This window comes from Phragmites australis, chromosome 19 (genome assembly GCF_958298935.1).
Source record: "Phragmites australis chromosome 19, lpPhrAust1.1, whole genome shotgun sequence".
NCBI lineage: Eukaryota > Viridiplantae > Streptophyta > Magnoliopsida > Poales > Poaceae > Phragmites > Phragmites australis.
This window is the reverse complement of record NC_084939.1, coordinates 16,554,884-16,570,102: the sequence shown is the minus strand read 5'-3', so window position 1 is coordinate 16,570,102 and position 15,219 is coordinate 16,554,884. Positions and strand designations below refer to the sequence as shown.

Here is a 15,219-nt window from a genome sequence, read left to right as displayed (position 1 = left end):
CTCGCGATGCTATCCCGAGGCGCACCGGATGACGCGGGATGGGACCCGTGCATTTAATGTCCCCACGCCCTTCTGCCAGAATATGGCAGGGACTGACACCAAGCGTGGCGGGAGCAGTTGGAGGTGACAGGCCACGCACGCTCTTAAATGTGGCATCGGGCCTTTCACAGGCTGACACCTCATCGCTGGACCCCTATGGAGGCCACCGACGAAGGACTTCTTGGGCCGTCGGGGAACCGAGTGCTCGGCGGTCAATTTTCAGCTCCCCGAGCACTCTCTCCCGGAAACGCCCTCTCTTGGTCCTCGGGGAACCGAGTGCTCAGGGGCCACTGCTCACGGCCCCGAGCACTCTCTCCAGGAATTGACTGTTTGGATCCTCGAGGAATCGAGTGCTCGGGGGCCGCTGTTCGCAGCCTCGAGCACTCTCTCCCGGAACTACCTTCCTTGGGCCCTCGGGGGTCACTGTTTGCAGCCCCGGGCACACCCTTCCCGGTACTCGGCTTTCCTGGTCGTCGTGGGACTTGGGTGCTCGGGGGTCACTGTTCACCTCCCCGAGCACTCTCTTCCCGGTTACTTGGTCTTCACAGATCATCAGGGAACCCGGGTACTCGGGGACCACTGTTCGTGGCCCCGAGCGCCCTCTCCCGGGACTTAGTCTTTTCGTACCTCGCGGAGGTGAACCCCGCGGGAAGGTGCCACGTGGCGGATTGCTGGTCTGGCCTCAGGATTCGGGGACCCCTGGTTCCTGATTCACCGATAGTAGCCCCCGGGCCCATTGGCAGGCGATGGCCCAGAGACTGCAGATGGGGCCTTCATCGTCATCGAGGCCGAACCCAGCACCGACGCCACATGGCGCGCTTTTAGGCGTTGGCCTCTCCGGCCCAGGTTTCTGGTACGGCCCAACGGGAAGCCGAACGGACGCACGTCCAGCCGACTCTCGAGGCGCGTGATAACGAGGCGGGCGGCGCGCGTGGCAACCGTGCAGATCGAGGATAGTGCGCCTGGCAACCGCTGACAACCGTGCGGCCCGAGGGAGATTCGCCTGGCGGTTGCACCGGCCGAGGAAGTTGTCTCACCGAGCGCACCGCGGCAGGCGACGTTTGAATTCCTTGGGGTATAAAAGGAGGAGGGGAGCGAACCACCCCCCTCTTTACGCCATATTTGCGATCAAGTCTTCTCCTTTTTCTTCTTCCTTGTGCTCCTGAGCTCTCGCCCTCCCTTAGGCGATCAGCACACCTTTCTTCCCCCTCCGTCCCAACACATCCTTCACCCCGACATGATGCCAAGAGTGGGAGGTAGCTGCCGCGACAGGACACCCGACAGCATTCTGCCGGAGTCTCGGTTTGTCAACGAGGAGGCGACGGACAGATTGCGGAAGATGATGGTGCCCGAGGGCCAGCGGGAGGCCTCGGTGGTGAGGCCGGCGAGCTGTCCGCCGATCACAAATAGGCCGGAGCGGATTGTCATCTTCGTCTCGTTCATGGCGGCCGGGCTGGTGCCGCCGTTCTCCACCTTCTTCCTCCAGATCCTCGACACCTTCGGAATTCAGATGGCGTACCTCACCCCAAACTCGGTGGTCATTCTGGCGATCTTCGCGTATTTTTGCAAGATGTTCATCGGGGTGCCGCCGTCGGTGGCGCTGTTCCGCCACTTCTTCGTCCTGCGGCCGGCTGGGAAGAACAGAGGCTACTCCACCGCGGACGTCGCCGGCTGCTGCAACTTCTGGTTGCGGGTTGGTTTGACGGAGGTGTACATCCCCCAGGTGCTGCAGAGCAAATGGTAGGATTGGCGGCGCGACTGGGTCTACATCAACGTCAGCCCCCACGACCGCCTTACGCTGCCGGAGGTGGTGGCGGAACCCCAGAGATCGATCTGGGAGACTCCGCTAGCGGAGGACAAGCGGATGCGGCCAGTGCTGAACTGCATCGATGACCTGCGCCAGGCGGGGTTGACGTCGGTGATGGTGGTGGCAGACTACATGCGCCGCCGCCTGGCGCCTCTGTGGGAGCGGGCCCGCCCCTGCTGGATGTACACCGGGCCCCAAGACATCATCAGGATCCGGATCGGCAAGGACTCGGACCTAAACGAGGCGACGTTGGCGGGCCTGCTCCGGGTGGTGACCGGCGTGGAGGACCTGACCAATGAGCAGTTGGCGCTCTGCGCGGACCAGGGGCGAGCGGCGCTGCAAGCGACGCTGCCCGAGTTCGACGCCCAGGGCCTGGTCGACCGGACAGGGCGCTGGAACCCCGGAACTATCCAGATTCTCGGGGTAGATGAGGCGACCGGCTGCGCTCCGAGGGCCTCCGGTGGGGATGCCGCCAGTAGCAGGCCACAGGCGAGCGGCAGGGGGGCCACAGGTGGCCAGGCGCAGACTAGCGGCATGGGCGCCGCGGGCAGCAGGCCGCAGGCCGGTCGTGGGGTGTTCGTGCCTACGCCGGCATCCTCGTCGTCGCCATCGCCTCCATGGCAGCGGTCGTCGGCGGGCGGCGCGAAGGAGGGAGGTCGGGGCGGCCAATCGTCCGGCGCAGGGTCCTCGACGGAGGCGAGGTCCGGGGCTCTGGAACCCGGAGACCAAGACTGGCGCTCGAGCGGGTCTATAGCGAGTGCCCAAGCTGGCCCGCCACCGGTGACGGGTACTTCGGTGGGGGCAAGGTCCCAGGCGCCAGAGCCCAGAGACCAAGGCCGGCACGGGAGAGCATCTACAGCGACTGCCCAAGTCGACCCGCCGCCAGAGATGGGCTCCGCGGCGGCCCCGTAGAGCCCCCCGCAGAAGAGGCGGAGGGAAGATTCCGGGCCGAAGCTGTCGGGCCCGGACTTCAAGATCCCAGAATCGCGATGGCAATACTAAAGACCGAAGACTACGTAAGTGTCTTCTTTTCCCCGAGCATGTTTCGCCCGGAGTGAGTTGGGGACTAACCTGTGTTTGCTTTCAGGCCGCTGAGGGACGCCGCCGGAGACCAGGGACGGCCGGAGGCGCCAAGGCCAGCTCCTGCCCCCGAGCCGAGCGCGACTGAGCCAAGCGCACCTGCCGAGCCAGAGCCGCAGAGCGCGCTGGCTGAGCCGGAGCCGCTGGCGCCGCCCTGCCCTGAACCGATGGCAGAGGCCGCGCCTGAGCAGCTGGAGCTGGCCGAGCCCATCCCGAGTGCTTCGAGGATGGGGTGGACGGCCTCGTCGAGGGCGGCGCCAACTGGGCAGCAATCGGGGACCCCGAGCGCCTCAGCAGAGGGGGCTCGCAGGGGACCCAACGCCCGACCGTCATCTAGCCGGGCCGCAGAACCCCTCCCGGACGTGCTAGGAAGCGCCCGGGAGGTGATCGAGTGGCTGGACGCGACCGTGGCGGGGGAGCGGGTGCAGCTTGAGGCGGATCGCGCCGTCCTCGTTGAGGAGAGGGAGCAGCTGGCGGAGGTTAGCCGGCTTTTGAAGGCCCGTGTCGCCACGGCCCGTGCCTCCCATGGGAGGGAAAGACGCGCGATAGACGCGGAGCGGGCGACCTTGGACGAAGTGCGCGAGGAGGCCATCGCCACGCAAGAAGAAGCTACCCGCCAGGGTGAGATATCGCGGTGGCGGGCCATCGAGCTGCTCGCCAGGGAGCGACTAGTGCGAGCTCGGGAGGATGCCATCCTGCCGCGCGAGAAGGCGGTGGAGGCCTCCCAGGCAGAGTTTGCCCACCAGAAGGACGAGGTCGAGCGGAGCCACGCTGAAGTCCACCGTTGGGAGGAGGACATCGTGATCCACGAGACCGACGTCGGCATCACGGTGACGGCTTTGGATGCTTGGGAGGAGCAACTGACTCTCCAGGAAACGGAGGCTTCTATGGTGTCAGCGGCTCTAACTGATCGGGAGGAGCATGCCGCCAAGTGGGAGTCGGAGCTGACTGCTCGGGAGCAGGCCTTCTTTGCCCTCGTCGAGCAGGTGAAGCAGAAGCAAGCCGAAGTCTTGGCGCCCAGCGTCGTCCCGACCAGCACGGCCGAGGAGCTAAGCTTTGAGGAGTGGCTGCGGAACTTGAAGGACGAGCTCGAGACCATTAACGCCGAGCGGACCAATGTGAAGCTGATGATGGGCGACATCCTTCGGCAGGCACGGAGGTCCGTGAGGATGGCCGGGCTCGGGCGAGTCTACGTGGGCAAGAAGGGGATGGAGCAAGCAACCATCGGCCACATCGCCCTCGGCTTCGAGGAGATCAACCGGTGACTCAAGGCGCTTCCCCAGGCCGTGCAGGAGTTAGCTGCCCAGGAAGGGCGTGGTCTGGCCCAAGCGGTGGCCGAGCACGTCCTGGCCTGCTACCGGAGCTGGGACCCAAACTTCTCGCTGGAGCCAGCTCGGGAAGGTGTGGTCGAGGCCAAGGAGGAGGCCGCCCGGGAGGCTATCCGGGGCGTCGCCGCCGAGGTGGCGGCTTGCTTCATGCGGGAGACGCCGCCGCCACCGGACGCCGATAGCAGCGGCGAGGACTCCTTGCCACCTCCCGAGCCCACCGACTCAGATTAGGCTTTTGTACTTTTATTTTTCTTTGACTTGATGTAAATATGGGAGTGATCCCTCAGAATAGCTGTCCTTTTTTGAATATAATGGAAGCCTTTCTTTGGGGTCGCAACTCTAGTGTTCTCTTTGATGCTTGATGAAGTCTCTGTTCTTTTCACTTGATGTCCTGAGGAGTACTCAGTCGGACCGAGCCCGACCTTTCCCTCCCCGAGAATGAAGTCACCCCGACCACTCATCTCCTGTGTAGTGAGGCCTTCTTCGTGCGTTCAGCCCCCGAGTCCTCGTGAGTCTGCAGCGGCTAAGTCAAGAGACAAAGGCACGAACTTCCTTGCTCAATAGATAGGTCGATTCAGCACGGAGCTCGCCACGACCAGTGAACGCTTTCCCATTTTGCGACCACTCAAATAAGCAGACCGGAGACACGTGCAAGCGGAAATACGACCAAGAGTCCCCACGGTTTGGTGGTGCCCGGGTTAGGACGGACCGAACCGAGCACCGACAGCCCGCCCCCAGGGTCTAGGCTCCTGACCGCTCTTTGCTTGAGCGGTAGGATTACTCGAGAACCCTAGAGGCTCGGTAGTGCTCGGGGTACTTTTAAGTGGACCGAACACCACGACCATCATGAAGGACTTCGGTCAGACATTGCCGTTTGTACGGTACACCTTTCTACTGTCCGTTCTGTCGTTCGAGGAAAAGCGGACACATGGGCAGGGTTTTGTGCATGAGGAGACCATCTCGCCGAACAGATTAGAATACGAGGGCCCCGAGGATAACTCGGGAACAGTAGATTGCTGAATGTAAATTCGTATGACTTTAACCACTCACCGAACAGCTGTCAGCTTTTCGACCGACCGATTCAGGAGAGGTATGCGCTCCGAGCTCGAGGTGCCCGGGAACTTGGTTCCTTCGGCCGGAGCGCATACCTCTCCTGACCACTAATGCCCGAGCGGTAGGACCACCCGAGGACCCCTAGGCTTGAGCAGTGACCTGGGCACTGAGGCCCTCGCGGTCGAGTTGCTTTTGCTCTCGGTTGTTGATCTGTGACTTAAGAAAATAGAAAGATTCTTTGTTTGGTGCACTCTGTTAGTGCGGTACTCATTATAGACTGCTCTCGTTTTCGACCCGAGACCTCTCAAATACCCGGACCGGCGAACTATACAGGCAGAGGCATAACACAGAGGTCCTATGGCTTGGTGGCGCCCGGGTATGACAGACTAGACCGAGCATCGACAGCCCGCCCCCGGGGCCTAGGCTCCGGACTACTCTCTGCTCGAGCGATAGGATTACTCGAGAACCCCAAGGGCTCGGTGATGCCCGGGGTACTGCCATGACACCAAACACCACAGCCTACCACGACAGACATAGGTTAGCGGTGACTGCCTGCGCGCATACCGATCGGGATTCTTTTATCAACGGGGAAAAAGAGAGAGCAAGTTTTTCTCGCACAGTCGAGCATCTCACAAGATAGATAAACATATGGATTCCAGAAAAAGCAAAATTTGAAATAAGAACTGGACATTGATAACATATATATTGACAATTTTTTACAAGACTGGGTGACTTAGCCGGTTAGTGGTAGCCCTCGGCTAACTTGGGCGGGGAGGGGGTGGGGGGTGGGGGGAGCCCCCGGCCTGGTTGGCCCGAGCACACATATGCCACCTACGGATAGAACTTGCACAGATGCTCGATGTTCCACGCATTGGGGAGTGGCTGCCCGTCCTCTGCAGCCAGCCGAAAAGAGCCTTCTCGCGAGACGCCGATCACGGTAAAGGGGCCTTCCCACATAGGGGACAGTTTATTCCTTCCTTCGCGCGATTGGACGCGTTGGAGAACTAGATCCCCCACCTCGAGAGACCGGGCCCGGATGTGGCACTGATGATAGCGCCGCAGGCTTTGCTGGTAGCGGGCTGCTCGGACGGCGGCACTCCGCCGGCGCTCTTCCAAGTAGTTGACGTCGTCGCGCCTTCTCTGTTCCTGTTCGCCTTTGGAGTAGGCATGCACCCGAGGGGAGCCAAGGGTGAGCTCGGAGGGGAGGACCGCCTCAGCACCGTACACAAGGAAGAAAGGAGTCTCCCCGGTAGCGCGACTTAGCGTGGTCCGATTGGCCCATAGCACAGTAGGCAGCTCGTTGATCCACCCTTTCCCATGCTTTGCGAGCACGTTGTAGGTTCGGGTTTTGAGCCCCTTCAGTATCTCAGCATTGGCGCGCTCGACCTGCCCATTGCACCGAGGATGAGTGATAGAGGCGAAGCAGAGCTTGATGCCGAGGTCCTCACAGTAGTCCCCGAACAGGGCACTGGTGAACTGAGTGCCATTGTCGGTGATGATCCGGTTTGGGACGCCGAAGCGACTTGTGATACCGCGGATGAACTGAAGCGCTGTGTTCTTGGTCACCTTGACAACTGGAACCGCCTCTGGCCACTTGGTAAACTTGTCGATGGCGACGTAGAGGTACTCATTGCCCCCGATTGCTCGGGGGAATGGACCCAAAATATCCAGCCCCCAGACCGCAAAAGGCCATGACAGGGGGATGGTTTGAAGAGCCTGAGCTGGCTGGTGAATCTGCTTTGTGTGGAACTGGCACGCCCTGCAGCGCCTAACCAACTCGAAAGCATCCTTGAGAGCTGTAGGCCAGTAGAAACCTTGCCGGAAGGCCTTCCCGACCAGCGTGCGGAACGATGCATGACCACCGCACTCACCCTCGTGGACCTCAGCGAGAAGCTCGCCGCCTTCTGCTCGGGTGATGCATTTCAGGAGGACACCACCTGTGCCACGCCGGTAGAGATCCCCATCTACTGTGGCATAGCGATTGGACTGCCGAGCAATTCTTTCAGCAGAGGTATCATCCCCGGGGAGGAACTTTTCTTTCAAGTACCCTCGGATCTCATCCATCCACGAGGCATCTTGAGAATAGCCAGCAAGCGCAGCGCACTCGCCGGGCGGCGGCACCCTGTCGGGGCTTCCCACTGACGGCACCGCCGGGGTCCCCTGAACTAAGCTCGAGGTTTCCCCTTCGTCCTATTCGGCAGGCAGGACAGAAGGCTGTGTGAGCCTTTCTTCAAAGACTCCGGCAGGGACACGCGCACGGGAAGAGGCCAGGCGAGAAAGGTCATCGGCCAGAGCGTCGTCGTGGCGAGAGATGTACCGCAGCTCCAGGCCGTCGAAGTGCCTCTCCAGCTTCCTGACTTCCACCACGTACGCCACCATTTGAGGATCCGTGCACTGGTACTCCTTCGACACCTGGTTGACCACCAGCTGGGAGTCTCCCTTGACTAGGAGGTGACGAATCCCGAGGACCACCGTGGCTCGGAGGCTGGCGATGAGGTCCTCATATTCCGCCACGTTGTTGGTTGCTCGGAACTGCAACTGCACGATGCACCGGAGTTCTTCACCCGTTAGGGAGGTGAGAACCACTCCGGCCCCCGCGCCTTTCAGCGTGAGGGAACCGTCGAAGTGCATAATCTAGTACCCGGGCGCATCGTGCCTGGGATAGGCGGAGATTTCTTCTTGGTCGATCTTGGGGATAGGCGTCCCCTTTGCCACGAAGTCAGAGAGCGTCTGGCTTTTGATCGCCTGGCGGCTGACAAAGTGCAGATCGAACTCCGCCAGCTCCACCGCCCACTTGACGATGCGCCCAGTGCCCTCTCAGTTCTGGAGGATGGGTCCCAGCGGATGTGTGGTAACCACCGAGACCTTGTGCGCCTGGAAGTAGTGGCGCAGCTTCCTTGAAGCGACGAGCATCGCATAGAGCAGCTTCTGTGCTTGGGGGTACCTTGTCTTGGCGTCTCGGAGGTCTTCATTGATGAAGTACACCGGTCGCTGTACGCGGCGGGTCTGGACTGCGGCCTCGCCCGAGGGCTTGTCACAGCCCCTGAGCTCGGCGGCGTGGCCGGGGCTGGCCGAGTGCTCGGGCTTGACTCCCTGGTCGGGAGGAACTAGGTGCTCGGGCTCGACCCCCTGCTCGGGGGGAGCCGCGAGGACTGGGGAGTGCCTAGGGGCAGCTGGGAGCTGGGACCCAGCACCTTGCCCCGAGCACTCATCGCGCTCCACCACCAGTACTATGCTCACGACCTGAGGAGTGGCCGAGACGTAGAGCAGCAGTGCCTCGCCCTCAGTGGGGGCCACCAGTACGGGCAACGAGGTGAGATATTTCTTCAAGTCGCGGAAGGCCTGCTCAGCCTCCGGTGTCCAGTCGAAGTGACCGGTCTTCTTCAGGGGTTTGAAGAGGGGGAATCCTCGCTCCCCGAGCTTTGAGATGAAGCGCCCGAGGGCCGCCATGCAGCCAGCGAGGCGCTGAACTTCCTTGAGTCGAGCCGGGGGGCGTATCTGCTCGATGGCCCGGATCTTCTCTGGGTTGGCCTTGATTCCTCGGCTAGAGACCAAGAAACCGAGGAGCTTGCCCGCAGGAACCCCGAAGACGCACTTCTCAGGGTTGAGGTTCAAGCGGGTAGTGCGGAGACTATTGAAAGTCTCGGCTAGATCTTCAAGTAGGGTGGCGCAGTCTCGGGATTTGACCACGAGATCGTCGATGTAGGCCTCGACGTTGCGACCAACCTGCGAGTAAAGGGTGATGCGCACAACACGCTGGAAAGATGACCCAGCGTTGTGCAAGCCAAAAGGCATCGATACATAGCAATAAGTCCTCACCAGAGTGGTAAAAGAAGTTTTTTCTTCATCCTCTATGGCCATGCGAATTTGGTGGTAACCAGAGTTTGCATCTAAGAAACATAAAAGATCGCACCCCACGGTTGCATCTACAATCTGATCTATGCGGGGTAAAGGAAAAGGATCTTTTGGGAAAGCCTTGTTTAGGTTGGTGTAGTCGACGCACATGTGGAGCTTGCCGTTGGCCTTCGGGACGATGACTATATTCGCCAGCCACTCAGGGTGGAGGACTTCTTGGATGAAGCCGGCATCAAGGAGCTTACTTACTTGCTCCCGAATGAACTCCTGGCGCTCGGGCGCCTGCCGCCGAACTTTCTGCTTCACCGGCCGTGCGTCTGGGCGCACAACCAGGTGGTGCTCGATCACCTCCTTAGGGATCCCGGGCATATCAGACGGCTGCCATGCAAACACGTCGACGTTAGCCCGGAGGAAGGCGACGAGCACGCTTTCCTATTTGCTGCCCAGGTCACCGCCGATTCGGACGACCTGGGAAGCATCTTCGCCCACCACGACCTCCTTCGTAGGAACGGAGGCGTCGGCAGGGAGTAGGGGTTTGGATGAAGAGGGTCCCGGGCCCCCTGGACGACCTTCGACCTCGGCTTGAGCTGAGACCAAGGCCGAGTATGACTGCTCGGCGCAGGAGACGGCGCTGCCGGTCTCGGCGGACACAGAGATGTGGCCCGCAGGGCCTGGCATCTTGACCGTGAGGTACGCGTAGTGGGTGACCACCATGAACCGAGCGAGCACCGGGCGGCCGAGGATGGCGTTGTAGGGGAGGGGGAGCTCCACGACGTCGAAGATGCCGTTCTTCGTCCGGAAGTTGTCCCGGCTCCCGAATGTCACGGGCAGCTCGACCTGCCTGAGGGGCAGGGAGTGCCCGGGTGTCACCCCATAAAAAGGGAGCGACGGCTTTAGGCACCTAGAGGGCACCTCAGCTTCTCGAAGGCCTCTCGGGAAAGGAGGTTCAGACCTGCGCCCCTGTTGATCAGCACCCTGCTGACCTTCACGTTGCAGATGGTGGGGGACACTACTAGGGGTAGTCACCCCACACTTGCAGTACTAGCGGGGTGGTCGGCCAAGCTGAATGTGATCAGGGCGTCCAACCACTTCAGGGGCCTTGCGGCCTCTTCGCTCAGGGTCGCCGAGCACACCTCGCGTCGCATGGTCTTGACGCTGTGGCAGGAGGAGGGCGTGTACGCGCCTCCATCGATGAAGGCGACGGTGTGCTTAGGCTCTTGGAAGCTGAGCTCTTGGTTGTCAGGGGCGGCTCTGTCATCACCGCCTCTGCGGGGCTCCTCGCTGTCCCTCTGGCGCTGCTCGATGAGGCCTTTGACCGTGCGGCACTCCGTGAGGTCATGCCACTTGGTCTGTTGGATCTGGCACCACTTCCCCGGCTCGGGCCTCGCTGGAACGAGGGCCCTCGCAGGAGCGGGAGCCGGAGCCCTAGGAGGGGCTCGGGCCGGAGCCCTCGCGGGCGCGGGCCGTTCGTCGATGGCCACCCGGCGTGCTTGCCGGCGGTCGGGTTCCTGGGCCCGCCCATGGGCGGGGCCCTGGGCTGGTTCAACGGGGACAGTGTCGCGCCTCCTTCTCCTTTTCTTTTCCCGCCTGTCGGAGCGGGAAGGACCTGGCTGATCGGCGGCGGGATGCTCAGGGCGCGAGACATGCCATGCCTGAGCCTTCGCCGCCTTGGCGCATTTGTCGGCCAGCACGAAAAGTTTTGCGGTGGTTTCGACCTCGTGCGTGCCCAGCTTCTCGAGCATCCACTCGTCGCGGACACCCTGCCGGAACGCGATAATGATAGCGTGGGGGTTATCCATGGGATGGTATTGTGGACCTGACTGAAGCACTATATGAAGCACCGCTGCGTCTCCCCCTCCTGCTGTTTGACGGCTTGGAGGTCGCACTCCAGGCCGGGGCGCGTGAATGTGCCCTGAAAGTTTGCCAGAAATTGGTGGTAGAGATCATCCCAGGAGCCGATGGATCCTGGGGGTAAGTTCATAAGCCAAGAGCGGGCAGAGCCCCTCAAGGCAACATGGAGATAGTTGGCCATCACCTTTTCACTGTCGCCAGTCGCTTGGACAATAGTGGTGTATATTTGGAGAAACTCGATGGGGATCGATGGACCTGTCGTACTTCTTCGGCAGTTCTGGCTGGAACTTGGTGGGCCTTTTGACCCGGCAGAGCTCGCTGGTGAAGGCACGGCAGCCTGTGCCGTACCCTGTTGCATGGGTGGCGCCCTTGGGCGGTGAACGCCGGTGAGCTGGGGAGCCCTGGTGATCATGGGACGGCAAGGAGGAGGCTTGGTCCTTGGCCTCGGCCTCATGCTGGGTCTCCCGCTGGCGCTCGAGGGTAACGCGCGCGTCTTCGACGGCCCTCCGCTCGTTGAGGCGCAAGCTGAGGTCTTGAGCTCCGGTAGTGGCCAGGGGGCGGCACTCTGCTTGGAGGCCCCCTTGCCAGTGCGACCGCCACCTGAAGATGGGCCGGTCTTAGCTACGCCGCGGTGGGAGGTAGCACGAGAACTCTCGACCAACAGTTGGCGGTGAGCCGTGCCGACCAAGGCGGCCACCTCCTGGAGCCAGCGGCCTTCTGGGGTTTCCCCTGCCGCCTGGACTGGCGGGTGCCTGAGAAGAGCTTGCGCCGCAAGCAGCGCACTCCCAGGACTGGCCTCACCGAAGGCGAGCCTACGCCGCAACGGCGCCCGGCGCTGTCCAGACGTGGATCTGGCAGCAAGAGTTTCCGCCACCAGCTGAGGGTTAGACGGTACGCCAGCGACGGCGGCCCTACTGGGCCCAGCGCCATGGTTCCCCTGAGAGGGGAACGCCGTGCGTGCGGACCGTGACTCCTGCTGGGAAGCAGCAGCGACTGGGGCCTCCTGCGCGAGGGGCTCCATTTCCTCACTGCAGCTGGAGCCGGTGCGCTGGAGACAATGGCCACGAGCCATTTTTTTGCAGGAAAAAACAAACAAACAAATTCAGATATGCAACCCCGCTACCTGGCGTGCCAGCTGTCGGAGGGTTAACTCCTATCGCAGGGATTCTGAGGGACCCCTTTTTGAGATTCGGCCGGGGGGATGATTCTGAATATGTTTGCTGCAGAAATAAATGAATATGAATGCAATGGCAGGTGGTGTGGAATGATCTAATGCAGAACGCAGTAAATGCACTGGAGGGATTTTTAGACAGGTTCAGGCCGCACTGAGCGTAATACCCTACTCCTGTGTGAATGCCATAAATGCCCTGAGAATATCTCTCAGAATGTTGCTGGTTACAAGGATGTCTGTCTATCCTAGAGCTTCGGGCTCCTTGTTCTTGGTGGTCTCGGCTTCTATGCTTGTACGAAAGTGTTCTTCGATCTCTGAGCAAGTGTCTGAGAGTTCGAGAGTTGTCCTTCAATTCCCCCCTTTGTTTTGTCCGTGCCCGCTGGCTCCTTAAATACCTGCCGGCGGTAGCGTGCTCCGAAAGGGAGGGCACGAGTTCCAAGGCACCATAAATGGAAAGCGAGTCATCATGGCCTTTGCACGAAGTGATGGGGGTTGAAAACGCGCCCCCCGCCCGGTCTTTTATCGTCATAATGGCGCTAGCAACGGGCGCTGTGGAGAGGGCCCACCAGGCAGCCGCAGAGCGGCCCGGCGTGCCCGTTCGGTCTTGTACGCCTGCCACAGCAGGGTGGCAGACGGGGCACCTCGGGCCTCGCGATGCTATCCCGAGGCACGCTGGATGACACGGGATGGGACCCGTGCATTTAATGTCCCCACGCCCTTCTGCCAGAATATGGCAGGGACTGACACCGAGCGTGGCGGGAGCAGTTGGAGGTGACAGGCCACGTGCGCTCTTAAATGCGGCATCGGGCCTTTCACAGGCTGACACCTCATCGCTGGACCCCTGTGGGGGCCACCGACGAAAGACTTCTTGGGCCGTCGGGGAACCGAGTGCTCGGGGGTCACTGTTCACCTCCCCGAGCACTCTCTCCCGGAAACACCCTCTCTTGGTCCTCGGGGAACCGAGTGCTTGGGGACCACTACTCACGGCCCTGAGCACTCTCTCCCGAAATTGACTGTTTGGATCCTCGGGGAACCGAGTGCTCGGGGGCCGCTATTCGTAGCCCTAAGCACTCTCTCCTAAAACTACCTTCCTTGGGCCCTCGGGGTACTCGGGTGCTCGAGGGTCACTATTCGCAGCCCCGGGCACACCCTTCCTGGTACTCAGTTCTCCTTGTCGTCGGGGGACTTGGGTGCTCGGGGATCACTGTTCACCTCCCCGAGCACTCTCTTCCCGGTTACTTGGTCATCGTAGATCATCGGGGAACCCGGGTACTCGGGGATCAGTGTTCGTGGCCCCAAGCGCCCTCTCCCGGGACTTAGTCTTTTTGTACCTCGCGGAGGTGAAGCCCGTGGGAAGGTGCCACCTGGCAGATTGCTGGCCGGGCCTCGGGATTCGGGGACCCCTGGTTCTTGATTCACCAACAGCGTTGGTTACCTAGAGGTGGCAACCAGTCTGGAGTTAGTGTTTCTTGTGCTAACACTTTATCTGGTGGTTTTGCTTTGTCTTCCTTGGTCTCTATCACAGAGGAGCAGGTGGATGTGCTTGATAATGAGGATCTTGCACTGATCGTGAAGAAATTCACCTGTTTCTACAACAACCGCTGAGATCGGAGGAGGAGTAGTTCCTGTGCCTGCTTTGAGTGTGATGACACTATTCACTTCAAGGCAGACTATCCCAAACTTAAGAAGAAGGAAGACTGCGACCACGACTACGATAAGCATAGGAAGAAAAACAAGAAGCCCTTCTTTAAGAAGAACCGCGACAAGATGGCCAAGAAGGTGGCCAATACGGCTTCTAGGGCGTTCGTGGTAGCTCTCAGTGACATTGACACCTCTTCAAGCGAGGACGAGAGCTCGGAGGAGGATAAACCGCAAATAAAGAGCTTAAAGTCAAGGACCTCACATGCCTCTGCTTCATGGTGGATGATAACAACGATAGCGACTCAGAGCTTGATCCCTGCAAGGTATTACCTTCCTACAACCAGCTTTTCATCTAAGTTGATACCTTGAATGATGCTCTCGTTAGCCAAGATAGGTTACTTAAGAAAGTTGTGCGTGAGTTGAAGGAGCTTAGGCCTAAGTATGAGTCTGTTTCTTCTGAGCTTGTATTGCTTAGGTCTAGGTGTGATGATGAGGAGTGTGATAGTTGTTTGGTGGTTATGATAGAACTTGCCGAGCTTCAGGCTTTATATGCTCAAGTTACCAGTCAACTTGAGACTGCTGAGAGGAAGTCTCTTAAGGAGGAGTCTAGGTACACTCTCTTAGGTGCTTGGAAGAATTGCCCTTTGTTTGCAAAGGATGTTGAATTGAAAGCCAAGCACATTAAGAAATTGAAATCTAGACTGGAGAGTACTAGGAGTTGAAGGATATGCAGCCAAATTGTTCCATTTGCACCATCTTTCAGGATAAACTCAGCTGTGTTAGAGGGTAAGTTGAGAAGCTTTTTGTCGAGAATGAGTATCTCCTTTCTCTAGTAGAGAAATGCTTAGAGGGCAAAGGCAAAATGAACTTGATCTTGGCCAAGACCAAGATGTGTGACCATAAGGTGGATTTGGCTCTTGGGTTGGGTTTTGAGAGGGTGGATTACAATGGAGAGAGTAAGACTGTATTCACCACAAGTACTACCCTACAATCTGAGAAGTCCAAAATCAATACCACACTACAAACCATCAAGAAACCCATTACACAACCCACAAAGAAGAAGCCCGCATCACAACCCAAGAGAGCTCCATAGCCCATGATGAGAGAGCCTGTGAGAGAGCCTTGAGTGAACGGCAGTCGAGCTCCCGAGAGACACTACCACTGCACCTACTATTAGAGAGAGGGTCACTTGGTTGGGTTTTGCTTTTATCGTCGGAGAGATGAGCGACGTGAGTGGGAGTGGAGCACCCGGGACATGTACCACCCCTCTGTTGATATACATGAGACTTTTCCTCGTTTTCACTCACGAGTTCCTAGCGCTTTTCAGTCTCTTCCTAGAGGTGTTGCCCGGTGTAGATCTTACCATGACTTATATGGTTTTGGTTCACGTGTAA

The 15,219-nt window shown here is 59.7% G+C and overlaps 1 protein-coding gene across 1 annotated transcript; it reads left to right on the top strand.

Moving 5' to 3' along the window:
• The first annotated feature begins 1,978 nt into the window (after nt 1-1,978).
• Nucleotides 1,979-2,758, top strand: LOC133900211 (protein argonaute 2-like). The gene has a single exon (XM_062341333.1). The coding sequence runs from the start codon at nt 1,979-1,981 to the stop codon at nt 2,756-2,758; it is 780 nt and encodes a 259-aa protein (XP_062197317.1).
• The last annotated feature ends 12,461 nt before the right edge of the window (nt 2,759-15,219 follow it).